The sequence below is a fragment of the Pagrus pagrus genome, assembly GCF_965226575.1.
Source record: "Pagrus pagrus genome assembly, chromosome: 11".
Classification (NCBI taxonomy): domain Eukaryota; kingdom Metazoa; phylum Chordata; class Actinopteri; order Spariformes; family Sparidae; genus Pagrus; species Pagrus pagrus.
The window spans coordinates 3227370-3255178 of NC_140195.1; the positions used below are offsets into that span (position 1 = coordinate 3227370).

At 41.2% G+C, this 27809-nt stretch overlaps 1 protein-coding gene across 1 annotated transcript in view; it reads left to right on the forward strand.

Annotated features, from left to right (window-relative positions):
• Positions 1-21130, forward strand: part of oprl1 (opiate receptor-like 1) — an 81858-nt gene extending 60728 nt beyond the window's left edge. Inside the window, exon 6 of the mRNA XM_084366852.1 lies at positions 14222-21130. Within this exon, the coding sequence (XP_084222978.1) occupies positions 14222-14769 (548 nt within the window). The 3' untranslated portion in view covers positions 14770-21130. The remainder of the gene's footprint in view (positions 1-14221) is intronic.
• The last annotated feature ends 6679 nt before the right edge of the window (positions 21131-27809 follow it).

Sequence of the window (27809 nt, forward strand, 5' to 3'; positions counted from 1 at the left end):
AGAAATAAACCTGCTGACTGTGACATTTTACTTTCATTCTGAATATATAACACATACAGGATTTTGTGGCTATGATTGTATTTCATCTGACATTTTTCCGCCCCCAATCATCGTGAAACTAGCAGAACAAGTGTGGTTAACAAGTTCACAACAGGCAAAAGGATGGAGGAAAAGGTCGTGATCACATCATGTAAAGTGGGTTCAGACATCTGCAGAGGAAGAAGAAAAGGAGTGAAAGTGTTGACCGGCCCGTGACTGCGTGATCATCTATAATGTCGCTTCAATAGAAACAACACCTGGCCCGGTGTTACCAGTTGTTACCCAGCCTCCATTACGTTACGAACGCTAGATTTATTTTCATGTTCACGTCAAATATAGTTGTTGTCACAGTATAAACCCTCATCTTCTGTTCAGGGTCAGGGTTCGATGAAAGATGAACTGATAATTGTATTTCTGTCAAGAACATTTTGAAGGAGCTGCTGTACCTGCATGTGTTCATCTAAAATCTGAAGTTAGAGACCTGCATGTTTTTAACTCACATCCATCATTTGATTTGTAATTTGTCAGATAGTGCACACACCTGGTCACCAGTGCGTTTTATTTCCCTCAGACTTCATTACTGCGCGTGGTTTCCCGTCTCATCCTGGCAGGCTAAAAGCCTTCTTCCTGCGGCCTGCCAACACGCTCCAGGAGAGGACATCTTGTTATTCCAATCCTTTCTGCCCTGCACTTGCCGCCTGTCAATTTCAGAATTGATTTTTCTACTGGGTTTTTTTTTTTTAAAGGTTTTGCATGGTCAGGGTCTTGCTTGCCTGTGAATTGATTTTCCTCTCTGAGCCTGATTGAGCCCAGAGAACCTCTGGCAGCTCTTTTCTGCTGCTCACAAATCTGCCAGTGACCTCTTCAAATCCATCCTTAGAAACCCATTTGATAATTTCCCCCCAAAATCCTTATTTAAACTCCCTGTTGTTGTGTTTCCGTCATCAGTTTGTAACCTTGTTAGGGGGAATTACTGCACATAAATAAGTCAGCACTAAAAGAACTGGAAGAGGAACCAGTGGGGCATAAAAGAGGGAAAACAACAATTATGCTTTCCATATTGATGCTGATGCTAAACAGAGAGAAAATCACTGAGTGAAACATGGTCCAGACGCCCACACGTACAGTAGCACACTGTTCTGCAGTTAAAGCGAGTGATGTGTGGGAGCTAGCAGGGGAACGGGAGGTCTTGTGGTACGGTATCGATCCAGTCTCAGCCTGTAGCTACGGACTAATCCTCTAATTATTTTTATTAGTCTACTCTACAGCCGAGCTACATCTGCAGTCGGACTCCTCTCTGCTCTCCATTTATCTCCTGTTGCACGACCTCTTTCTTTCTGTTTTTCTGTCTTTTGTTTTTACTCCTTCTGCCCGTGTTGCTTCCTCCCTCCTCTCTCATTCATCTCTCATTTTTCTTTTCAATCCACCCCCCTCCCTCTGTTACTTTCCATCTTACAGTAATCTCATCCATTTCCTTTTTCTCATTTCATCGCCACCTCATGTCATTCTCATCTAATTAGTCTTCTGCTGATTTCATCCTCACCACATTCATTTACTCTCGTCTGTATCATTTCATTCTCATCCCCTTAATTTCACTTTTATGTCCTTTACATCATTTCATTCACAATTTCTTCATTTAACTCTCATTTCATCTCCATCTTTGTCTCATTCTCATCCTCTTATTTTCATTCGTTCTCATTCATTTTTCATTTCATTCCCATCCTCATGATTGCTTTTCCGTCTTAATTTCACTATCTCCGCCACTTTCTTCTCATTCCCTCATTTCTCATTTCATTCATTCTCTTCTGATTGTCGCCCTCTTACTTTCTCATTTGCGTCAATTCCGATCAAATATTCTCACATTCTCGTCTCTCTTCTAATCTTTCACCTCTACTTTTCTCTTCGTTCATGTTTTACTCCCGCACTCCTGTATATTACATACATATCTATATATAATGTGTCGGCCCTGTCCTGTATCTGGTTGTTTATCATCTGTGTTTTTTATGTGCGAGCTGTTCAACAAATCAAACAAAGCTTTTCCTCGACTCCACTTCTGTTCCTCTCCTCTCGTTTTCCCATCCCCTCCAAACAAACAGAGAGGAGGACAGAGTGGCTTCATAACCCTGACAGCTGCAGGGAAAGTCACGGCACGCCGCTCTCAGTAATTGGGGTCAAAAGCCTTGCCCAAGGGCACAGTGGCAGGAAGGGAGGCTATAATCAGCAGCCGCCCTGCTGTCACTGATAGGTGCAGTGACTAATCCATCCAAGAAGACTCGTGGCAAATGTGTCGAGGTGTGTTTTCTGGCTGCTGCGAAGACGTCCATCAGTGTTTCGGTTTGCAGACATGTTACAGAAACTTCGACACACATCGGCTCTGTCTTTATTAACAGCTTTTTGAAGCCCTCTACTTTTCCTGCTCATGCTTCGTTTTCTCCAGCCGATAGTCAGCTTCTATTTTACAATAGCTGCGGTCTTTAAGCAGGAAGTCTTTGACCCTTAACTCAGGAAAACCTTAACCAAAGAAAACGTATCAAACAGTCAGAAGTGTTTGACGAGCACACTCTTATCCTTTTGACTGAAACGTAGCTTGGATGTTAGATGAGGAAAGCTCAAATATGGTGTGTCGTAGGGGTTCTGTCACAATATTATTAAATCAGAGGATCAGGAGGATCCACTGTGATTAAAAAGAGGAGCATCAGACTTAAAGGCTGGAAATTGGTTGATATTTCTGGGATACTGTGAAGCTTGATATCAAAGGAAAACGTGGATTAAAAGTCAAACAAACCAAAATAATAATATAAAAACTTGTGATTACTAGAAAAGCAGATAAATACTCACTACAATAAGGTGTACTCGAGTTTAACTAATCAAAACCCAATCGCCAGAAAAAAATGTTGGCAATGTACATTTCTGCAAACCACAGATATGTTGAAACTTTACATTTACAAACATTTCTACAGGTTCAATTTTCAAATTTGTGTTGTGAGAATGCTGTGCTATGGTTAGGTTTATGGTTACGCACAGAAACCCCTCGGTTAGGGTTAGGAAAAGATCAAGCTTTGGCCCAAAACACCTTGTTTTGTCACAGCAGAGCAGGCTGGACATGTCACAACGTTTCCTTTGTAACTCCACCACCTCCCTCCTTCTCCAGACATGGAAGTAACATGAACATGAAATCTCAGTATAATATATCCATGGTTTTGCAGTACAAACATTGTATCCTGCTGACTGATAAATCAGTGCTTCTGGATGGATTTAGAGCAAAACCTCCGTATTGCAAATGCACAAACAAAGGTGGTGGTTGACTGGGCGAGCTGGTGTCGGGGGCTGGAATGAGATCGAGCCAAGAGTTATTGGACGAGAGGAAATGAGCAGAGGGAATAAACAAAGAAAGAGGCAGCGTGGTGAACAATCTCAACCAAAACAGGAGGAGGATCACTGCTCGGTCGTGTAAACACTCGTATTTATCCATGCAAAGTCTGGATTAGGATGAAACTTTGCTCTCTCGACGATAAAATGGAATAACGTTGTTCGAGATTACATGTCAAAGTTAATTCCCCTGTGTGCAGTCGTTGCTGTTATTTTTACACCCTCGATGTGTACTTTAATGAACTAGTAATTACAAACGCAAATAGATATGCTAATATAATGCTATTACAGTAACAATGCATAATTAATGCTGCCATGCCTCGTCGTCTGTGATGGGCTGGTTATTCTAAGAACGCGTTATACATCCAATATAATGAGGTTGTGTGTCACACGTTATTACTTCGGCTTAATGAGACGTGATTGTTGGCACACTGGTTTCAGATTTAATCAGACAAAGATCACGCTAAGAAAGCGCGATCCTATTTTTAGTCGTCATCATGATTCATATACACTCACACACAACAACATCTACTGCTGGACTCTCGGGGAGGCTGTAGATGTTTATCTAAAAAAAAAAAAGCCAAGGTCAGTCCTTTTCAGTATTTGGATTGTCTCAATAGAGCACGTACAGTACTTTCACCCGTGCTATGTGATAAATCACCCACGTTTCTATATTTAACTCCTATTTTTATTCTCCCCAGCACAATATTATCATTCTGTGGAGGCAATATTATGACTTTATATCAGGTCTGCCACTGCTGTTTTTATTACACTGCCTCCTGGGTCACATACTTGTTCAGAATTTAGTGTTTCTGTATTTCATCTTCGGTACAAATGTGAATTTCTTTGCTATTATGTGAAGAAATTGTCTGTGTTGATTTGAGTTTATGCCGAACCACCACATAATGTAGATAAAGTCGGGGGGAAATAATGATGTACATCGTTTAGTCTTTCTGCTTGTATCGTCCATTTTCTCACGCATTTCAATTAAACTAAGCTTTCCTGTTACCTGAACCACTAAACCCACAGGTTCATGGAGCTGAAAGAAAACTTTGGTGGAAAGTTTAACACTCTCCAGACAGAAAATGTATAAACCGGCAACAAAACAACCTTTTAAAGTGGATTGTGGCTGTAAATCTGTCTGCGTTGATCTACATTCACAGAACACATATGTTGATGCGTCTGATTAAACATGTGCCACACCAGTGCATTTACGTCCCGGCCTCCCGCTGCGTTCACGTCGATTTAATCACGTGCAAATGACACTCGGCTGCTACAGAATGACCACACACCTCTGCACGGATCAGGCGGGTCGGGTTATATCTCAGCCTCCGTTCCCACTTTAAATTAAAGTCAATAGTTCATGTTTTATTCTTGAAATGCATCGATGCTGCTGTGTCAAATTTAAGATCTGATGTAGGCCTCTGCAACATGAAATACAGTGTAGCAGTGACTGGATGAAATAGAGGCAGATTGATGACATCATATAAGCATCAAGGTAACAAAAGAGCCGTTCATACTGAGAAATAAAGAGTTTCCTGCCCTCTCCCCTTCTGATAAAACTTTTATGACGAGTGCTGTATCGCCTGAGGATAGACACACAAACACACACTCAGAATACACACATAGAAAAGGCAGACCTGCGCACGTTAACAGGTTATATAAATCCAGAGCCTGAGCTGGTGACTTTCACCCTTTTGAACCCTCCAAAGTCAAACAGTTCCCACCGCGAGCTCTGTGACAGGAGGATGAACTGTGGCTGCTGATGGAGACTTTTATTTTCCTTTGCGGGACGTTTTTTACTCAATTAGTGGAAAACAGCCCGAAGGCACAACATATTCCTAAATCCACAAGAGACGGGCATCGACCGCAAAGAACGAAATCATCACGACTTTGTGACCTGCACAAAACGATCGCAAGTCGAAAAGGCCAGATTACATCACATCAGCTTTTATTTTGAAATTCATTCTTGTTGTCTGCTCGTTGCACTCTGGGATCTGATCACTGATTGTCAATCCCAGAGCGGTCAGGACATGAAATCACTCGTGAATCTTGTAATTTTAGTCTTAATCTGTCGTCTAGAGAATCAGTTAATACAGTAAACGGAGCAAAGAGCTATTATTGGTCATAGTAAGTTTGTTTAATGGGGCAGATTTAGGCACAGGATGCATGAAAAAGCGTTAAATGTGTCTCTGTGAAACCTCTAGTCGACTATAAAGAAGTGGTTTTTACTGATGATCTCCGAGTCGGACCAACGTGCAGGGCGGTGCCTGTAAAGATCCACCGACAGCTGCAGGTTTTTCATGCTAGAGCAGGTGAACAAGGACAAACGCGGCTCATGTATAAGCCCAGCTCAGCTACTGTCAGAGCCATTTATCAGCCGGGGGCTAAAGAAGCTAACGCAGCTAGAAGCCTCAAAGACACACTTTATATGTTGGTAAGTTCACGTATAACAACTGGCTTCAAGGTTATTGTGGACGTGTCTAACGTCCATGAACAGCAACAAAAAAGTCTCTCTGTAGTTGCTATTTATATCTGTGTTCTTTATTTGGCACAGAAAACTTTAATTCTGCCTGAATAACAACTTTAGCCAACCAGACATGACACCATAATATGCCCCTTTTCTCTCTCAGGAAATAAGGGAGAGATAAGAGGAAAAAATGAAAAAAAAGACAGAGAGCAGACAGTTTGAATACCTGTTTGAGAGAAGAGCTATCGTGCCATAACCCAGAATGTGCTGCACCAAAGGCAGTTTAGTGGCGGAGTAGCTGACGGCGGTTGTACTGAGCAGCTCCCAGTTAATCTGGAGTTGATCTTCCCACTTTGGTCTTTTTGACGATTGACACAGACTCCTTCAGGATGTGTTATAAAAGAGACCTAGAGAGAAGACGAGCCACTTCTTTAGTGAAGGATTCAAATGTTTCAAAGCTGCCCTGTACTTTACAGATCGATACGTGTTGTCACCACCAAAGCAATGCAACGAAAACTGTATTTTATCAGTAGCCCATTCAATTAAAGATATCAGCAACATGCTGATACTGATGCACCATGATACGTGACGGAAAATCACTGAAGCTGTTTAGCAGTGAGAGCATATCTTTTATTTTCTTTATCATTTCTCATAGAAAGTCTGTTTACTGGTGGAGAGCTCAGGTATTTAATCCCCGAAGTGTCCTGCTGGTAAAATATCGAAAGTGGCACGGGGATATTGGGACTCAGCAGCGACTGAGGCAGCTGTTTGACTGAGGTAACAAGCTTTTCATGTGCTCAGGTGGGAGGGCAGCAGGATCCAATCACTGCAAGACCACAGCTTTTGTCCTCATAGAAAATGGAAGATATGGGGGGGGGAAGAAAAGGAAGAAATGATGGCAGAGAAAATGAGAAAAAGGGAGGCAAGGTGAAAGGGAGGATAGACATAAGAGAGGAGAGTGCTGTTTTGGTCTGATTGAAAAAGAAAGAGGGAAAGGGCAGAGGAGATTAGCACCAGAAGAGAGACAAAAACAAGACATAAACAGTCCAGACAGGCCAGTTGCAGAAAATCATTTTCCAAGGAGGATAATGGTAATGGAAGAAAGAGAAGATCATAAAGAGGAGGAGTGGCCACGAGAGAAAGTGAGTAAAAAGTAGTCGAAAGACGAGAATGAACGAGGCATTTCTAGAGGTAAGGAAAGGGAGGCAGAGCAAAGTCGAGCAAATGAAAATAAATAGATGAGGAGAGCAGCAAGAGTGTGGCATAAATACAGATGATGCAAGCGGGAGGAAAAGAAAAAATAACGGGGTAGGCAAAACGCAATAGAGGGGAAAGAAGTGATAAATGAGAAGCACGAAGGAAGAGGTGGAGAATCATCAAGTGTGAAATAGAAAGCAGGGTGAGACAGATTCATGGTTACATGAGAAAGAAAGAAAGAAAGAAAGAAAGAAAGAAAGAAAGAAAGAAAGAAAGAAAGAGAAAAAAGGAAGGGAGGTCAGAAAGAAAGAGAGGGAAAAGAAGTAGTTTTGGGGCCTAAACCGAACCAAACATTTCATAACGTTGATTATGTGTTTACTGCAGACTGATACTGTGTCACCATCTTAAAAAAGTAGTTACTGGATGTAACTCCAGTTCTATGAGTGTATGCACCTGTTGCTGGTACTATCAAACCTTCATAACACTATCACTACCGAGTGTTAACTCTGTTTGAAGACGTCTTTAAATGGAGTTTAGCCATCGGGGATGTAACAGCAGTTGGTCAAAACAGCAACCAGACAGTAGTTTCGGAGGATGTCGCCACAAACCAAATTCAATCTAAATGTTCCACTTACACTATATTGCAGCGAGACTAGAGAGATAGGTGTGCTTGGTGGGGATGTATGTGGACTTCCATGCAGGAGACAACAGTTTGTATCTTGTCAAAGACCTGCAGTTGGCATTTGCTTTGGTTAAACTTAGCATTCAGTCGTTCCCAAACCTAACGCGAGTGTTTTAGTTGCCTAAACTTCACCAAACCCAAATTACCATTTGTGTTTCCCTTACCTTAACCACACTGCGCCATGAACAACAGCTGTGCCTGATCACACTACACAATCTACGGTACGATTCATCTTCACGTTATTTTTTTTTCTTTCTGTCACTACTCCGTCACATATCTGACAGCGTAGTCATTGGTAGCACTTTTTATAATCTGACTGTTTTACGAACAGCGCTTGTCTGTGGTGTTTTGACTCTGAGTGGGAAGCCAGTGAGGGATGATGTCGCTTAATTGTGTGTGTGCTTCCTACTGGTTGGCTGGTGCACAGTTGACAAATTGATAAAAATATATATAAATAAAAGATAAATCGACTGGAGAACGTGGTGGAGAACCCTTCGAGTCCCTAATGTTAGGGGAGCTATAAGTTAAATAATTATTTTCAAAGCAATGAAGCATTATCACTATTTGCTTCTTCTAACATGATGATTTGAACTTTTTTTGACATTTAACGTTGAATTAATGAAGGTTAATCCGGGAAGATTACGGATACTGTTTCATTGCACGGTTTTAAAAAATACGACAACACCGGTTTATGGAGAAACAGAGGGAAGTAAAAGTCATCCATTGACATTTCAGAAATGTGAGATAGCCATTGAGTGATTGCTGCTAACAGCTATCTCGTGATGGCGGCTTGACCTTTCTGCATGTGGCGTCCGTCGCTTGCAGAGGAGCTTTAATGGAGCAGCAATAACTCTCGTCTCTGAGATTTCCATCAGCTCCTCGGAGAGATGAGAGCGGAGGGTTTTAATGCCCTTTATCAAAATACTGAGAAGTGCATGGAATCAGTGTGCACACGTCAACATATCTCAATGAATGTTTGTGTGTCTTTATATGGGAATGTGTGTGCATTAAGGAAGCAAGCGATGTCGGTAAACCATGAAAAAATTGCCATTTATGAGAAGACAGCATCCAGAGAATTGGATCAAGTGCTTAATTTTTCCATTTCCTGTGAAAATGATCCTCTCGGGGAACATGTGCAGGTATGTGCATCCGTGGAAATGCGTTGGCAAATATTTAACAAGTGGAAGATGATTAAATTTAAATGTGTTTGTAAATGTTAATGTGTCTGCAGAGGTACATCCAGATAACATAACGAAGCAACAGTGAGGACTAAATATTGATTGCTTCTGTGTCGTCACGTTGTTTATCATCATATTCAACATTTTATAGAAATGTGTCGTTCTGCGACACAGTCTTACAAAAGTTAGCAGGTGAATTACGTATGTGAGGGTGAAATGGTTTGCCTGACAACAGTGTATCGATGTCATGCAGCCTCCGGCGTTTCTTCCATTTCCATTTTTTTCTCACACCTTCTGATTGCCGTTGCCAGTTGTACCGTGTGCTTTATTACGTTTTTGTGGTTTCCATTGTTCTTGTGCTCCTCACCAGCCTGATTTTCCCTCCTCGCCTTCATTAGCTCTCCCCTCTTCAGTGTCTTCCCAGCCTATCAGCACCTTTTCCCTGTTCCTAGTGTTTTTTCCAATCATTACCCTCACCTGTGTTTCTCCGCCTCTCTCCACCTGCACCTCTTCCCCTCGTTAATTCAGTTTGTATTTAGGTTCAGTCTTTTGTTCAGTCATCGTTGGGTTTTTCAGCCTTTCTTTGTGTTTCCCCTGATGTTTCTGTGTTTGCATGTTCCTTGTGTTGCCCTGACCAAGAATAAAACTTCCATTGCACTTGGTTCCACCTTTTCTGCTTCGAAAGGACAGCTATGTAAAATAAGAATAAAAAGTTCCTGTCCTAATTGGTTCACACATTTTTTATTATCTAAAAAGTTAAACGCCCCTTCTAGTAGACAACGTGTTGTCCTGAGAGACATAAGCCAGGATTGTTGGAGGTAAATCTTCACCTCGACCTGAGCGCCCAACCTCCACAGACATGTAAATGATCCTTGTAAAGTCCTGCTGGAGCTCTCACTTCTTCAGACACTTTGACCAGAAAGCCCCTTCTCTGCAACTGACCCCCACGCTCATGAATGACATGTACTCTTCCTTTTTGTCATGTTATTAATTTTCAAAAGGGAGACTGGAGCCAGAGAAGTTATGAAATGATTTTTGCAGAGGCAGAAGATGTCAAAGTGGACAGCAGAGTGTATATTACAAACACTAAACTTCAATGAAATGTGACATTTTCTTACTGTTCTATGTTGTACGATGGCACAAAGACACACTAACCTACACGTATATGTTGACATGTGTCCACAGACGCTCCCGTATGGAGCTGTTTAGAAGCTGCAGTCTTTGAGGTCTTAATGTTGCGCCGTATATCAGCGAACAGACGAGCTGTCGGCCTGTCTCCGAGCAGAATAAAATGAAATTCTAGATAATAAATCAAAGCGTCTCGCTGCGAGAAATGTCAGGACTGTCTGAAAAACAGAGGGGAAGAAATGAAGAGGGAGCGGTTTCCTCCATATGAAGACAGGTTAGAAGAGCAATCTTATGAGGCTTTTTCATACACGTGCTAACTCAGTTTGGCTCGGCACATCAGCCCAGTGCGGCAAGGACTTACATTACAACAGGGCTACCTACTTGAAGGTCTTAAACTAAGGACACGCTTGTCTTGAGTCGTGGCTGTAAATAGTCTTTTTGTTGAATTTTGTTATGTACTTATTGAAAAGCTTTTATTATGAAGCAGCACGATCAGGGAATGTTGTCAACAGCAGTAACTTGTGTCCCGAAACAGCTGACAGCCGAGGCGCCTGGATAAAATGTTTCTACAAACCACAGATACATCCGAGGTTGACATTTGTACCCAATGTGGCATATCACGTTCACATTATATGCTTATTAGCCAACTTTCACTTCAGGAGGAGGAGTGGATGCTGGTGGCGTCATTACAACCAACAAGGCTGCAATTTGACTCACACCACTGGACATTTTTAAGGACACCCGCGGACATTTGCAGTCGTTTTTGTGGTGATAACATAAAGAAACGATTGGGTTGCGAACATGTCGAGTCTGGTGACCGTCCATTTTGGGCGGGGGTGTAGCACAACTTGCCGCACTCACAGTGGTGATGGGAATGTGAATCAGCGCAGCATGGTTTGAGTGCCATTGGAAAAGCCCCATTAGGCGCTGCTGGTCCCGTTGCCCTCTGACCCTCCATGAGGAGGGTTCGACACCATTGTTAGATCTGATGCTGTTGTTTTCCATTAGGCTCTGTATCTGCCTGGTGCTTCATTTCTACCACTATCTCCCTCCAGAAACGGAGAGCCATTTACAGGTTTTTTTTATAAAGCATGTAAACTTCACAGCCCCATCAGGCAGGTTATTACTATTCCTGTCCTTTCACAAAGACTTTTACTGTGTTTTTGATCAATGGTTGGAGCACGGCAGTAATGGAGCCGCTGCTACAGCTCCCATTTTTACAGGGGAAGCCCACGCACTATAAATCATGTGCACTCCTGGCCCCTGCGAGATTCAGCAGATAAAAGCACCCACCAAATGGAATAATAGATCAACTTTTTCTTTCAACAGTTCCTATTCCTATTTGTTTGATCTGGCTTTATCGCCACTATTTATGCAGTGTACTCTGCAGTGTGTGTGTGTGTGTGTGTGTCGGGGCGCCCTATCTCATCTCCCCGGTGCAAAGACAGTTTAAGGATTTAATTCAAAACAAAAACACAGCATTTACGTTTCTTTTATAGCGAGAACTGCAACATCATAAGCATGCAAAGTTACTTGTAACTTTGGTTGAAATTATATAATGTAGAAGATAGAGGTTCATAGTAAAAAGCAACATCTGTAAAGCTTTTAACCTCAAGTGGTGTCCTATTTCTTAAAACTGGCAAAATCAGGCAATTATTAATTTGAAGTGGTGCTCTCAAGGGAGTAAATTTCCCTAATTCATTAAAAATACACTTGTTCGCGCAGGATAATTACTATAATCAGAGTGCAGACCTCCTCCACCATCCTGCTTCACTTTAAAGCCTCACTGCTATCACTTAAAATTTAAGTCAGACTGATTTCTTGGCCTTACAAACAGCCTCGGGATTTAAAATAAAATGTAGTCTTTAATCTCCACTCACTTTAGAGTCATGATTAAAACATATACTCATCTAATGGCAGAAAGCCCAGAGCCAGCTCACCTCAAAACTATAATCAATCGTTGTTTGGAGCATTTGTAGCATCTCTGACAAATGGATCGTCAAAAAATAAGTATGCAATGGAGAGTTTCCTTCTTCTCTTTCCTAGTTGTGCTGTGCCAGGCTCACAGCGTGCTGTCGCTTCACCAGGCTGACTAAGCAAGAAAGTATTAAACTGCTGCTGTAGGCAGTACAACACCTCTTAAGTTTAAAATGGCAGGTTTTCGAGGAAGTGCCAAAATAGCTGTGTGTTTGATTCAGTGTTTTTACCACGGTTTCAAAGCCTTAAATTAGGCAAATCACTCTATTGCAAATGGGAATGGAACTTTTGATCTTGTTGTTGTTGTTGTTGTTTGTAGCCGTGTTAATGTACGCCGTTAAAAATGGAAATGTCTGTTTGTTGGTCGGTCGATCCATCTGTCCACTACTTTGGTCCAGATGAGACTATCTCAACTATTAGAGAATGAAACCTACAGACTGTGATTTCTGATTTAACCACTAGTGTAACCAACAGGTGTACATTTTTGGCCTGTAGTCAGTGAGTTGAAAACAGTGCACAGACAATATATTTAATATTTAATGTTAATCCCTAAGTGTCCATAGTGGCCAGAGGATGAAGCCTCATGACTTTAGTGATCGCCTGACGTTTCCTTTAGCGCAACCAGCAAGACAAATCTTTCATTTTTCCAGTCAAATATGTCAACATGTACTGAATGTATTGGCACAAAATTTGGTACAACCATTCATGGTTCCAGGAGGATGAATCTTAATGACTTTGATGGTCCTCTGACTTTTCCTCTAGCCACACCACGAGGTTTACATATGTGGTTTTCAGTGTAATGTCTGGACAAAATTTGGATGGATTGCCATCCAATGAGCCCCCCTCCAGCATTCACTTGGTGATTCCTTAACCTTTCCTCTTGCCCCATGGTTTGTATAATACTGCAGTGTACAGGGTACATGTATTTTTAGGGCTAATCATTTCCCAGAAATCTCCTGAGCTAATCAGTAAGTGCACCCCTTGGATCTGCAGCAAATCTCCTTTTATTGGCTGGGGAAGAAAGGCGGCTCACTGCTGTTTAGGAGTCAGTTTTCATATTCTATCTTCAATTTGTGATTAATTGCTTTCTGCCTGTGAAGAGGATTTTTTTTTCCTCCAGTGTCCAAACCCCAGTGCCTGAGTTTAATTTCAACAAACAATGGGAATTTATTCAGTCTGATCAGGAGGACTGGGATTCTGTTGTCTGTTGTGATTGGGGCTGAAAACGCAGGTGTGTTTTTGTATAAATATTATAAAATCTATTCTGCTGTCATCATTCATTGCAACTGTTCCTCCTGTTCATAACTCAGTGTGACATTCAGTAGGTAGAGACTCATTTTAGTTTTTCAGCTCATTTCTCTCTCTTCTCTCTTCGATCATTTTGAAGGTTTTAATCTGAATGTATCTCCCATGCACATCTTTTGCTGTTACATGTTCTCATTCATTATTAAAGAACATTATTTTACCTTTTTTAATGCAAAATCTGACAAGCCCGCCTGCTTCTTCTGAAAATCTGCAGTCATCCTTCATTTTTTCTTCCTGCCTCTTCTTATCTCCCTATAGGTTCAGACACATTTATCTTCCTGTCTTCTTCCTCCCACCCCGTCCTCATCCTCCTTTAGCTGCAGACTGTATTATGATTAAACTGATTAAACCAACCCTCCTGTGAAAACTGACTCCTCTGTCTTTTTCATTTATCCTTTAAGACTACGTCTCCTTTGTACCTTTAGCACCATGTCCTACGATAAATGCAGATTTCTGTCTTCTATTATAATTATTATTAACACTGCCTAATCTATGTTAGTAATTAGCATTTTTAATAAACATTTCATATTCAGATCATTCACTTTGTCCCCTGTAATATACAAAGAAGGTTTTATCCCGACAATTCCACAATATGTAAATAAAGGTTTATTTTTGGATATAATCTTCAGTTACATCGGGAAACTGACATCAGTTTCCTCTTTCCTCTTTATGCATCCAGACTTGTTAACTAACTAAGCACAAAGACTGTGGATGAAGGAGAAACTGAGAAACGGACCGACCGGCAGTTTCTTCCTGCTTCCAGTCTCCATGCTAAACACACCCTGACCCAACTTATTCAGTCTGTTTTTTTTATGTTCAGTACTAAACTTTTTCTTTCCTCTATCTTCCTCTCTTCCTCATCTTCAATGCATCTAGGCTTTGAGTGCATCGTGGTCTTACCTGAACCAAGGAGCCACTGGGACCCAGTCTTTGGCACCTGCATCTTCCTCTTCTCCTTCCTCATCCCTGTGGCTATCATCAGCATCTGCTACAGCTTGATGGTCAAGCGCCTGCGCAGCGTTCGCATCCTGTCCGGTTCCAAGGAAAAGGACCGCAATCTGCGGCGCATCACCAGGATGGTCCTGGTGGTAGTGGCAGCGTTTGTCGTGTGTTGGACCCCCATCCAGATCATGGTCCTGGCTCAGTCGCTGGGCTTCAACCTGAGCAGCTTGTTCACGCTGGTCCTGATGCACTTCTGCATCGCGCTGGGCTACGTGAACAGCAGCTTGAATCCTGTGCTCTACGCCTTCCTGGATGAGAACTTCAAGCGTTGCTTCCGCGAGTTCTGCCACCCATCGCCATTCCGCCTTGACACACAGCAGTCTGGTAGGATGAGGAGCATCGCCAGGGAGGTGGCTGCGGCCTACAGCTGCAAAGGCGGTGATGGTGGGGGTCCAGGGGGAGGGACTCCTAATCCAGCATGACTAGGCGTGGAACTACCTTTGGTGGGGGTAGACCCCCAACAGAGGAGAGAGCAACAGGGAACAGGGAACTCCAATACAGAATTGACTCAGATTACAGCTCTCTAGCGGCACGAGCCCCCCCGCCCCCCAACGAGAAGACTGGCCTGGGGTGGGGGGGAGGGAGATGAGGAGGATGGGGTCGAAAGGAAAAGAATTTAGGAAGAAGGATGGCGATGACAAACATAGGACCCAAGATGGATGGAGGGAAATGGGATGCACTGAAAGCCAGGGTGGGAAGGGTGGTGGACACCTGGGTAGGAGATGGTGCCAGACATGGGAAAAGCTCAAACCATTGTAATTCCTGGGTTTTGTAATGATTATGGCCCCAACTCCACTGAGGCAGTTAGACGTAGAGCTACAGATGTTGGGAAACCTCAGTAAGACTTGCTGACAGATCCATCAATCTTGAGGTGGATGTACAACAGACGCCAGAGTCTTTACTTGAGTGCGAGGGACAGGGGTTGGGGCCAGACATTTGGAGAGGGCATATAAACAGCACAGGATTGATAGACGGAGCTGTAGATACCAAAATCTCCTAAACCACCATTTGGTGATTGTAGGAAGAACAACAATGGAAGCATGGATTGTCTGAACCTCAGACTGAAGACTTGCCAAGGAGTAAAGCTTTCTGGAAGTGTGTAATGGAGAACACTTCCACTACAAAATATTGTATCTTTATCTGTTGATGTTTCAGACTGAGAAACTAATTGGGACGTGGTGGACCAAACACCCTGTGTCCCGCACTGATCTCAGTAGGAGGTCTTCATTGTGATGGTTTCTCTGAAAATGGGCCTACAGAATGATGATATGCTGCTGAGCCCTTATCAGGACTTAAATGGGCACACACAAAGTGTAATGTGATATTTGGGACAATAGATGTTGGATGTACAGTAATATCTACAAACCATAGCTGGTATAAGGAAAAGAACAACAATCTACTCTCGATCAATATTTCTTAAACTTTGTCTATGGACCCAGAATGGGCCACATGAATGTTATTTCTCAACATGTCCAGAAACAACATAAGTCTGAGAAATCCTGTCCTAAAACAAGTTTCTTAGAGTTTTTGTGATTTTTGAAGACTTTCTATGATCACCTGTGGGGTGTTGGACAATTAGAGTTTGGGGTGGGGGAGGAGGGGTGGGTGCATTAGCCTGAATCAAAGGGTGGGTGGATCCAAAAAAAAAGTTGCAGCAAAGACTTTAAAATATTGCCATAAATATAATCTTTTAACAGACCTGGGCAAAAACAATGCTTTCATAAAAGCTGTTTCACATATTTGTTTCATGCACTGAGGAAATTACGACGCCTGACAAGACATGTGAAGAAAGTGATGAGCGGTGTTGAATTTCATCTTCTTAATTGGAAGAAATTATGAAAAACAATTTTCATATTTTGAGAAAAAATGCCAGATGGTATTTACAACATCTGTGATTGTAACATTGGACTAGATATCTCTTGAGGCACTTTATAAAAATGATATAAGAAAACACTCATTAGCCAAAATATGATAGCAGATTCACCCAGCCTGCCTTGTCGCTTGCCAACAGCTATTCGAAAACAGAAAATATAAAAAGACGAATGCTTGCTAGTAATGATATGAATGAGGCTGCCAATCATTTGGATGTCATGAATACCTATTCTGCTCACTGATTTGAGCTCCAATGAATCTGAGTTTTGATTCTTTGCATATTGTTTGAGTACAAACAGAAACTAAAGTGTATTTAAATAGGAGACTTAAGACTACTTTTTCCTATTTTGTGATCAAGTTCAACATCAGCTGATTCTGGGGCATTACAATCAAGATTGGGGCCATCAGAAACAGCTAGAGAAACATACTTTCATCCTCTTGTGAAATTACTTCCCTGCAGTGATTCTATTTTTTATCACCACTGCAAACTGCAGAGCTTCGTCACACTTTTTAAGCACCACCTCTACACTTCATAAACAATATACACGAGCAGTGGTGCATTCATAAGTGTGATCTAGATTGAAGTGTGCCAACATGAATACGTTTCAGGGAAGTAAAACAGTAGGGCTCATTTTTGGTTGTGCTGAGTTGAATTTATGATTAGTGTGTGGACTTGCAGGCAAAGAAGAAGCTCAATATTCATATCACTACATCCACATATTTTGACTGACTGTGTAAAAAACAGTTTTATTATAATGATAGGAATACATTAGGAGGAAGGATAACATCATCGGCATACATACAGCTCTTAGTTGAATGTCCTGAAACACTTGCCAGATTATTTAGGCCTTTTGGATACAAGCAAAGTCAACATAACAAGACGTAATATCACAGATGTTTCTGGATGCGTTGTTTTTTTCCCAGGTCTGTGCTGCTGTCAGGTTTGGGGAATCAGAGGTTAAACTGACCAGGTTCGGGGTCAGTGATGGTTTTGAGACTGTTGGTGGTGACCTCTGGGTTTGAGATATTTACACTGGGTGGGGTCGGGTTAGGGTGTTACCAGTGAGTCATTTGGACTCCCAGCACCACAGTGGCAAAGCAGGAGGACGGGGTCACAGTGTTCTGACCCCACTCCAAGGGACAAAGGGGCTCTCTCTCTTCTTAGTGTCTTTAAAGTGGAAATTAACCCTGAAACAGAAACCACATCAGGTGTTCTTATTTTAAAAGATGGTTTTGGAAATGAATGCCCACTGCATGAGACAAGATACAGCATTTAACTTTTTTGACATCTTTGCGGCACTTTTTTGGCACTTTAACTGACAAAAGAGACAAATATCAAAAATTTGAACCAAAATGGTGAAATGATTTATTTCTATTTTTAATTCCAAATTTGTTGAAAGTTACACCAGGTCTTTCATAAGTGTTCTGGGGAAAAAGCGTCATGTCAGGAAAAACAATAGACAGAATATTTTCTAAAAACCTACTTACACATTTTTGTCTGGCACTTTTGTATAGAAATAAAAGATATTGAACAACAGGTAGTTTTACAAGCAGACAAGTATCATTTTCTTTGTGGTTACAACGAAGCCCTTGAAGCAGGATTAGTCATTAAATATCGTAAGGAATTTTTTGATTCATAGCTTCACATTTACAATTCAGTTTTTGTCATCAGTGCAAAAAGAAAATCAGCTTTCTAACTTTAAGTAAATGGCTGACTGTAATGTTTTATGTGTTTGCTGTGAGAAATGTGAAAACATTTGTGAAGCTACTAACTTTGACATTGTAGATTTTCCCCACAAGCCAGTTAACAGTTAAACTGCCGAGGCTTTAGGAATCAACATGTGGATTCTGTTTTAGGGTTGGTGTCCCCTTTAATTTTATATTTGTGTCTCTTCATAGAATTTGTATTCTTTTGATTGGGTAAGATGTCTTGAATTGAAATTAAACCATATGTAATTTTCTTTTTTTCACATTTTTTTTATTAATGAGTTTCAGAATAGAAAGTTGACAGCATCTGCTGTCACAAAGGGTTGTGGTTGATGTATGTGTTTTCGTTTTCCGGTGAAGTTACGTCTTTACAAACCAGTTTGTTTGCTGCAGCGACTCTTGGCAGCGCGTATAAATGTGTCCATATTCTTTTGTTTGAGAGGAACAATTCTATGAACTTACATTGCCTTAAATATCAAGTGAAGTCTGTTACTGAAGCTCGCTCTCTGGCTGGATTAAAATGTGTTCTAGTTTTACTGGTGCTTCGCTGTTAGTTTATACTCGTCCAGATCTGTATTCATAAAGCCTCTGAGGACAGGAGTCATCAGCACACCAGAGAAACGATTCAAGTTTTAGTTTGCATCCCTTAAAAAAAGCCGTCTTGAGCCTTACATTAGGGGTTTATCTATGGCAAGCACTAAATCCATTTTATGTGTGGCATTTTATGAAAGTGGAAATGTCATTTCCTCCCTTAAACATTGGACGATATAAATATGACATTAATCACCATGATTCTTACTTTTGTGGTGTAAACCTGCTTGGTGTGGATTATACCATGGCCACAGAAAACCCTCCTTTCTGATTGGTTGGCAGGTGTCAGCTGAAACTACACATGTGGACACATAGAGGAATATTGTGGTGACCACTTGTAACACAAGGACCATCTTCTGACTGCTGACAACAAATACCTTTAGGACGCTAATATAGGTCAGGTGTCTGGGGAAACACTGGCTCCAGCTTTGAATGTCACAGATGCTACAGATGTTGTGTCCTACCATCGATTACCTGTGACTGGTTCTTAAGTACATCATGTATCAAGTATTCACTTTACCTGTCATGGTCCTGGAGATCACAACACACAACAGTTTGCTTGAATATCAGAGCAGGTAGCTGCACAGTAGTCGATTGACAATATTCTTACTCATATCACCAAACACGTTGTGAGATTTAATCTAAAATGTCCATCTGAATCAGTTTTTGCAAAAATAAAAAAAGGCCATAGAGTGGGATACAACCATTCAAACCATTCAAAATTAGGTTTTCTCATACTGTCCAGTGCTACTGCACCCCTCTGTCTGAAATGCTCTGTTTGAGCTACTGTCTCTTTAAGGTCCCGCCTAACCAGTCTGCTCTGATTGGTCAGCTCACACATGCCTGACCCAGCACTGCTGATAACACCAGAGCTGGTGTGCTGAATCTTATGTGCCAAACTAGCCGCAAGGCAGTAATTAAACAAGTGTGTGACATGGTTACGTAGTGTGATGTCACAAAGTCGCGGAATTAAAGGCGGACTACTCGCGATGCATTTCAGAAGCAGTGTTTTCTGTGGGAGAAAGGAGCTTCAGTTGGTGTGGACTTCACATGCACAAGAAACTACAGATACAGGAAACGGAAAAAACGAATAGCTCTCCTTTATACACAGCTCCTGTTTACCATTACTTACGTATATTGATATACAGCAGAGCATCATCAGTAAAGTGTAGTAGTTTCAGCAAATCCACAAATTTTACTTCAGGTCACCGTTGACTGCAACTGCAAAGCAGGAGTGAATTCAGTTGCTGAGAATGTAACAGTTGGTTTTGGAGGGTGAGTGCGTATAAAGTATCAAGAAGTAAAACTTTATGTTATCAAGGTTTTTCAATAGTAAGTCTGGCTTTGTGAGGCTTGTCTAGCAGGTATAATGCCATCAGTTCTTGAGAAGTTTAAATATTTGAGTTCAAAATGACCTCTACATTTTTTGCCATAACTCTGGTATCCTTGATGATCAATTCTGCTTTTCTGTTCTGGGGTCGCTTTATGAATACCGGTCGTCTTTTGTACAACCTAGCAGACTTTGTGTAGGAAAAATGGCCAGAGCGTCAAGGACACTGGCTTCGTCATGACTCGCCTTTTATGAAGATGTGCTAAAAACGCAGCTGTGAGGCTCTTTGTGCTTAACTGTCACTGTTAAATTGAAGAGGCAACGACATTTTGTATTACTGTTTGGTGTTTTTGTAGCACAGAACTACATAAAAAGGACTCCCAAGAGGGCGAACAACGCAGATCGAGCATAATTATACTGTCTGTTAGCTCTGTATAAGCATTCTGTTTGAATATTACACTTATGTAAAAGTATAAAAACATGGTTCTGATCATCACTTCACGTCTGACCTCTTCCTCTCGTCATTCTCGGTGTACAAACAAAAACTATTTCTCGCCAACCGTAACGGTACGTATTGTTGCCTCCGTGCATCCGAACGCAGGGAGATTCCTTTCATTCGTTTACATTTTACAGACCACATGAATGTCAAATAAGAAAAAAACCTGTTGAAAATCCAAATCGAGGAAGAAAAAAACAAAACAATGTTGATGTTGTTGTTATTACTATTATTGCTATCAAAAGAGAAAAACAGTGTCGCATTAGTGTTTTATTTGCCGTGCGGGAGACTGTCTGGTATGTATCTATGTATTACTCGTGGACTGCATTTTGCTCACTGCCTGAGTCATCGACAAACAGTTCTCATAAACTGGCTCATAAATTAAAGAAATCTCTCTCAACAAGAGTTTTTGCTGTCACGTCCCCATTTTATTATCCCTCATATCACCTTTTCTCATCCACAAACCGACCCACACAGTACGGCTGTGATCACAAAATATCCTTTAAACCATTTTTTAAAAAAGTTCTCACTTCCCATTTCATTTTCACAAACTGAATTGATTTGATTATGGGCTGTGATTGGCTGCTGTCGGCTGACGGAGCTGTTTGTGTCACATGACTCTGGCTGTAGCTACATAAACGTACTTGTTGCTGTTCTGCAGACGGCAGACTGAACCATGCTAGCTGGCTTGTTGTCAATGCATAGAGACTTTTTTGCTGAAGCTTGAATTTTAAAATTGTATATTTTTCTCTGCATATGAAATGAATAAATAAACGATGGCCATGTACGACTCGTTGTTGTGTTGTTTCGGCTGTTTATCAGGTGGATCCTACGTGGGTTGAATTAGATCAGTCAGGGTTCACAATGAACACATTAAATTTACAGATTATGACATTAAATAAATCCTGAAATATTCCTCCTTTGTCTTTAACAAAAACATTGACCGTTATTAGTTACATATAGTTTTTCTCATAGAACTGAAGGAATGAAAACACCTTTTCAGGCTACGACACTTGAGGTGAGAGATGTTAAAACTAAGTCCAATAGTGAGTGGCAGAATGTAAGGAAGTCACTTTACTCAAGATCTGTTCTTAAGTACAAATTTGAAGTACTTCTTTCCATTTTGTACATCTTTATACCCCCTATTTTACATCTCAGAAGCGGATATTGTACTTTTTTACCTCACTACATTATCGAACAGCTTTAGTTCCTCTCCAGTTATATTCATGTATCTCCAAATGATGAGTGATTGTGTGTTTGTGGTAAACTGAAGGATGAAGCTAAATAAAGTCTTTAAAAACCCTCTTGGGTTAGCTGGAAAATGCCTCATCGCGAAGCTGAAAACAGCCGTTTTTTTCTGACTCCATGAAAAGTTGACTTTTTAGAGGTACGTGGTGGAGTGCAGGACTTCACATTGTGGTCTTAACTCAATGATTCATTACACCACGAGTCTCGAGATTAAACAAATCAAAGTCTGCACTCGGTCTTTGTAAGAAACTTTCACCATTTTATTGTTGAGTTATTCTATCTATTATACTGTAAGTTTCTTCACTCAACATAACCTTGTAGAAAAGTGTGTCAGAGTGTTCTCCTTGTGTTCTTCGTCTATTGTGTTTTATTAATTGTTGAGACAGTCAGCTTTCAACATGTATCAAAGCGGACTGACAACTACAAAGGCTGGCAGCTAACAGGAGGAGGAGGAGGAGGCGGATCCAGATCAATCAAACCTGCTCACAGTTACAGACAGTTACAGACTGCCATCACGGAAACTCATCAGATGTCAATCTCAGTCACAAAAAGATGTCCCTTTATTTTAAAATGAGTCATCGTCTTTCTACAATACTGTCAGGATGTTTTTGAATAGTTTGCAGCTGGAAACTTTTCTTTACCGGCGCACACACACACACACACAGATCCATGGCAGCATTGTGTTTAACAACTATTGTGTCCTCTGAAATAATGTTGATGCATTATTAAAACATGGATTTACAGTCAACAACTAAACTTTATCTCTATTCAGAATATGTGTCAGTACAAACAAGAGAGTTTATGTCAACATTTAAATTATCTGACGATATCATGTTGCAAACGTGCAGCGGAGTATTTAAACTTGCTCATAGCGACAGATGTTTTCACTACAATGGTTGTTTCATCCTGAAATATTCTTAAAAGTGCACTCGAGGCAGAAACCTGCTGATAAAGCATAGTATAAAAAACTATTGTAAATCAAAGCTGTAACGGTGCTTGTACCACGTATTCCCAACTCTGGGCAGGCAGATTTACTGCACACACACCTAAATATAGCTGCGTATCAGTGCACATCTTGCAGAGCAATACTGCAGGCAATCATCTTCCAGTCGTCCATGTCATCTGTGGAGTTTTACTACGCAGTGGAGTCCTTTCATCCCTGACTTTAGTCTTTAAGGAGCTGCCTCCTTCCAGGCAACAAAAGTAACCCCATTAAATGGCACCAAGCCTGAAGAAAATTGCTTTGTAAAGGACAAACTCATGAAGTGTCCCTGCACTTACTGTCATCCAATGATCCACGAGCTTCATCGGGGAGGTGATGGAGGGAGAAGCATCGTGATGAGACGGACACAATGTAAGATAATGTTTCAGTGGAACAGGGAATGTGTTTTGATTGTTCACTTAAGTTAAACTAAATCCTCCGTAACAAGTTGGAGGCCACAGTACCCACCTCCAGACGGCTCTACAGCACTGCTGTGAGTTATTCTGCGTAGAACAATGAACATGTTTCCCTGGTGGACAATGTGGAGAAAAATAATCAACTGAGAGTTTTTTCATAAGGAACGGTTTGACCTTTTCAAATAGTTTTTCAGTTCCTGCTAATGGGTTTCGAAGTAATTGTGAAAGGAAAAAAAGGTTAAAGCAATTTCCCCCAATGTTGCCCTTTCAGCCCTGAAGGTCAGCTGTTTCCAACCTTTAGTAGTTGAGCAATGTGCTACTGTAAACAGCTGCTTCCTCTGTGATTAGTGTCTCCTGTAGACCGGCTGTTTTAAAAATGGCATCGACAGTCAATCTCTTTGTCGATCAATGAAACAAGACATTTCAACAACCACTCACCAGATACAATGTTTTATTGTGGGTATTCATAATGATGATCCTTGTCCTTTAAAATATCCTGATGACACTCGGTCAGATTTCCATGATGTTTGTGGATGCTTGTTTCCACAAATTTCCCAACTGTACCTTAAAAACATCAAACCGAGTGCTCCCGTGCTCTCAGACGATGAAACCCTTTTGATTTGAATATTTAATGAGCTTTCCTCTGACACCAGCACGACTATAAAATATTATCTCTACACACAAATCATCTCATAAACTAGTAAGCGTGCAGGCTTGAAATTGAATTGGTACGTTAATGCCTCCCGGCGGTTACCTTGTGAGCCATCTGAATCTGCAAAATGACCCTGAAGACTTTTTTTGTTATTCTCTCAGCTGGTTTCTGCAAGAATTTGTTTCACCAGCTGGCTCTGCTACTGTTGATCTGACTGGCTGAAGTGATAGACAGGTGGGTCGTCCAATCACCTCCCATTGTTTTGTTTTTGTGCCTGCCCTTTTCCAAACAGTTCGTACTGGCTCCTTTCCAGACGGATTTCTGAAACAAGCTGTCGTAACAAAAAGTATCATTACCTTTATACGTCATTAATTACCTTAATATATCATTACTTTGTATGATCTTGAAGTAAGCTGGTGTCCTTCATGTTTCATTTGTGTAAGACAGGTGTTAATCATCTATGATATTCATCCCTGGCTCTCTTTTTCTATGTTTTATCCCTGTGACTGTATCTGTACTTCTTTGTCAGCTGAAATCTATTGACTCTGTTATACTCATGTTGTATCTATACCTTCTGCTGATCCACCTTTTATTGACCTGACTCCTCCTCGATACATTTATCAAGAGCAACCTTTTACTTGCAAGGCTTCGAAATGCACCACGCATACAGTGTACTAGTTCAATATCCCGCTGCTTTAAAGGGCAGTCAGTGTAGTTGTAAGTTTTTATAGCAAACTTTACTCAAACACCAAGTCGTGCTGCTGTCAGGCCCTTTTTTCAGCAGTGGATTTGATGCTCCAGTGAGTATTTACAGTGGAGCAGCAGGGCAGTGTATTTGGGATTTACTTATAATAAACTACAGTGGCCTAAATAAATGTCACCCAGCGAAGCGATGCAGCCCATCGGCGTGTTTTTTAATAGTTTGGGACCACAATGGAGCTCTAAGGCAGAGTGAACACACTTCAGCTGCCTTTGGATACACAGATGATATTAAAAATGAGCCCGAGGTCGCCAAAGTCGCACATAACCTCGGACACCACTGAACCACTGTCCCTACATCACATGGTTGTTCAGGACATCCATCCCTGTTCACTTTACCCACAGCGGATGAAGTCCGTGTGACAGATGTCCCTCGTCCCCAACTCGCCAGAAAAAGCCCACTGTATTTAGAGAAGGGTTGGGGGAGGACAGGCCGAGTCTCTGGCTAGCAAAGCTCGTGTGTTAACCACAAATGCTGGAAAACAGACTCTGAGAACTTTCTGTGAACTCATGTGAAACATAAGTAAGAAGTATGTTCCTGGCGGACGTGCAGACAAGTGATATTTCAAAGCGAGACGAGGAAGGGGGTTTTGGGGAACGTGCTTGCAGAAAAGAAGTGTCCAAATTTGGTAATGTGTAGGTCTGTGAGGGGCTCTTTGCTTTTGTCTTTGCTCTACTTGAAGCTTAGATAGATTATAGATTCTTAGTATCTCACCCGAAGACATTTCACCAGGCGGCCGGGGGATCCTGGGATCAAACCACCCGACCCGATCTCCCTCCTGAGAGCAGCGGATCCACGAACGGCCATCGCTTGCTTGCTGTGTTTGATGGTTTGGACAGTGTGCTTTTATCTATTGTGCTATTGTGACTGTTTCTTTATATTGTACATTTATTTGGAATGCATTTACTCCTTTTGTTGTATTTTAAGCAGTTTTAGTGTCTTTACGAATGATTTTTGCTTCTGATACTGTAAGCTTGCTTTTCATCTCTCTCTCGTCATAGGTTTGTTTCTTGTGTCTTTTTCATGGGATTTGTCTTGGTCTGGATTTTGTTTTACTTTCCACTTCCTGTCTTTGTCTGTTTTCCCAAACTGTCTCTGTGTTTCATTCGTTCACTCGTGTATTTAAGTCTGTTTGTCCTTTATCCTACACTCTTGTGTTCCTGTGTCCTCCACGTCACCCGCTTTGTTCTCTGGAGCTTCGGGTTCGTTCCTAAGTTTTGTATTTCTCTTTCCTTGTACTTTCTTTTATCTGCCTTTTCATTTCTTGCAGGTTGGATTTTGAGCTTTGGACATCGGCTTATCGTCGAAGCTCACTTTTAGTTATTCGACCTGCCTGTCTGCGTTTGTGACAAGATTTATTGCCAGTAAGAAAAATATGTCACCAAACCTCGTCTTTATTATTCCTTTGCTGACCTGAACTGCAGAAAGAACCAAGTCTTTGCTTGAATTTGGCAAAGAGACAAAGACACTGTCCTCACGAGACAAAGACAGCATCATTTGTTTCAGAAAATGGCCCCAAAACAACAAATGTTTTATGTTTAAGCGACGAAGCCCTAAAGCAGCGACAGTGATCTATAACAGGCACAGACGAATGATGTTCCCCTGCTCAAGCATCAGATCAACAAATTGGCTTTTAAATGTCGTTCTGGAGGTTAAAAACGTCCCTTGTATTTGAAATGTCATCGGTAGTAACACCTTTAAAAGCATTTATAGCAGCTATTTATACAAACACGTCTCTTTTGTCCTTCTGCCCTCTGTCTCCGTCCTTTTCAAGTGAACTTGGATGACAAATGAACACAAAGTGTGGACGAGGGCTCGTTCTCATCCACACTTTATGAGGAAAAAGTCCTTGCATCTGTTCATCTGCCTCCCTCCTTTCAGCATCCTCTACCATCTATCTCCTCTACCGTCTCCTCCCCTCTCGTTACATAACGGCTCAGCTCTGTCCTTTTATAACTTCTCTCCAACTTTCTCTCCATAACTTTTCACACAAATCTACCTCCACGCCGCTGACAGACTGTCTTCTTCTTTCATTCCCTTTGATTGTTTTTACCCGCGTCTTCTTCCTCCTCCTGTAAGAGCCTTTGTCTCCTTCCATTTATCACACTGATATCCCCTCTCTCTGCACTCTTGGCTCACTCTAGGCCTCTTTTACCTCCCACTCTCCCTTTTCATTCACCTGCACCTGTCCATTTAGTTGACGCTTTTATCCAAAGTGCCTGCTTTGAGCTTACACTTTATGAATATTGTAACTCTTCTGAAAATAGACCGTATATGTACTATTTCTTTTTTCTGTTGCAGATTTTTTTTCACCCAGACATCACCAATCTGCTCAGCACATTCGGTGGATGGATTTATTTCTTCTTCTCAATACACTCGTCACTATTTTAAATAGTGCCGATCCGTCAATGCACAGTCGAAAAGCTGCATTATTGAATTTTAATGGCCTCTGTTAGCAGAAAAACACAAAACCCAGATATATTCACACAAACTTAAACCGCTCAAACGTTAACAAACAATTGAATGAATGAATGAAAGAAAGCACATTTGTTTTGGACATGTGAAAACAAAACACAACAAAAAGTTAAATTAGTTCGACAATTAAGCATAATAAAATAAAAAGCATATACATACCTACATGCACCACATCTATCTAAATACTGTATACAATAAAATGCTTCAGTAGCTTTAAAATAAAATAAGAAAAACAAGCTAAAAACACAATAAAAAGTCAATAAAACTAAAAAGTAGGAGGAGCTGCTACGATAGGCTGCCACTCGCACGGCGCCATCTTGAAAAGGACCTATTTACATATCAGCGACACAGAGCGTTACTGTATATCATCATCCCACTGAAGTGTTGCTAACCCTGATAATCAGTCCAATAATCACCTTTTTAGCGTTTCCACCTAAAGAGGATAATATCCGACTCTCCAGCTGCTGAATGCTCGGCTGTGTTCACCAGGTAGCTGCTAATTGTCCGTCTATTACCGTTACAGTACTGGGCAGGTAGCACAGGAGGTTTATCAGAGCTTATCTGCAGAGTCTCAACAGTCTGTCTGCCAGCAGCAGCAGCAGCAGCAGCAGCTGAGACCGAACCGTCCAGTAAATGTGCCATAAAACCAAAACAATAAGCTCAGAGACAGAAGCAGTTTGATCCAATATAAATCTAAAAGTAATTGATATGTAGCACTTAAATTCTCAGCTCTTGTCTGACATTAAACAAGGTGAGGCACACTCACGGCATATGTAATAGTATGTAGCTCCCATTATAATTCCTCTCACATACACACACGTCTCTCCAGAGGGTCGATGTGACGGCTAAAGTCATAAATATCTCGTATCAATCTGCTGATTTGATGGAACGAAAGACATTTCCATATAGTAACATCTTGCCCTTTGACCTCCG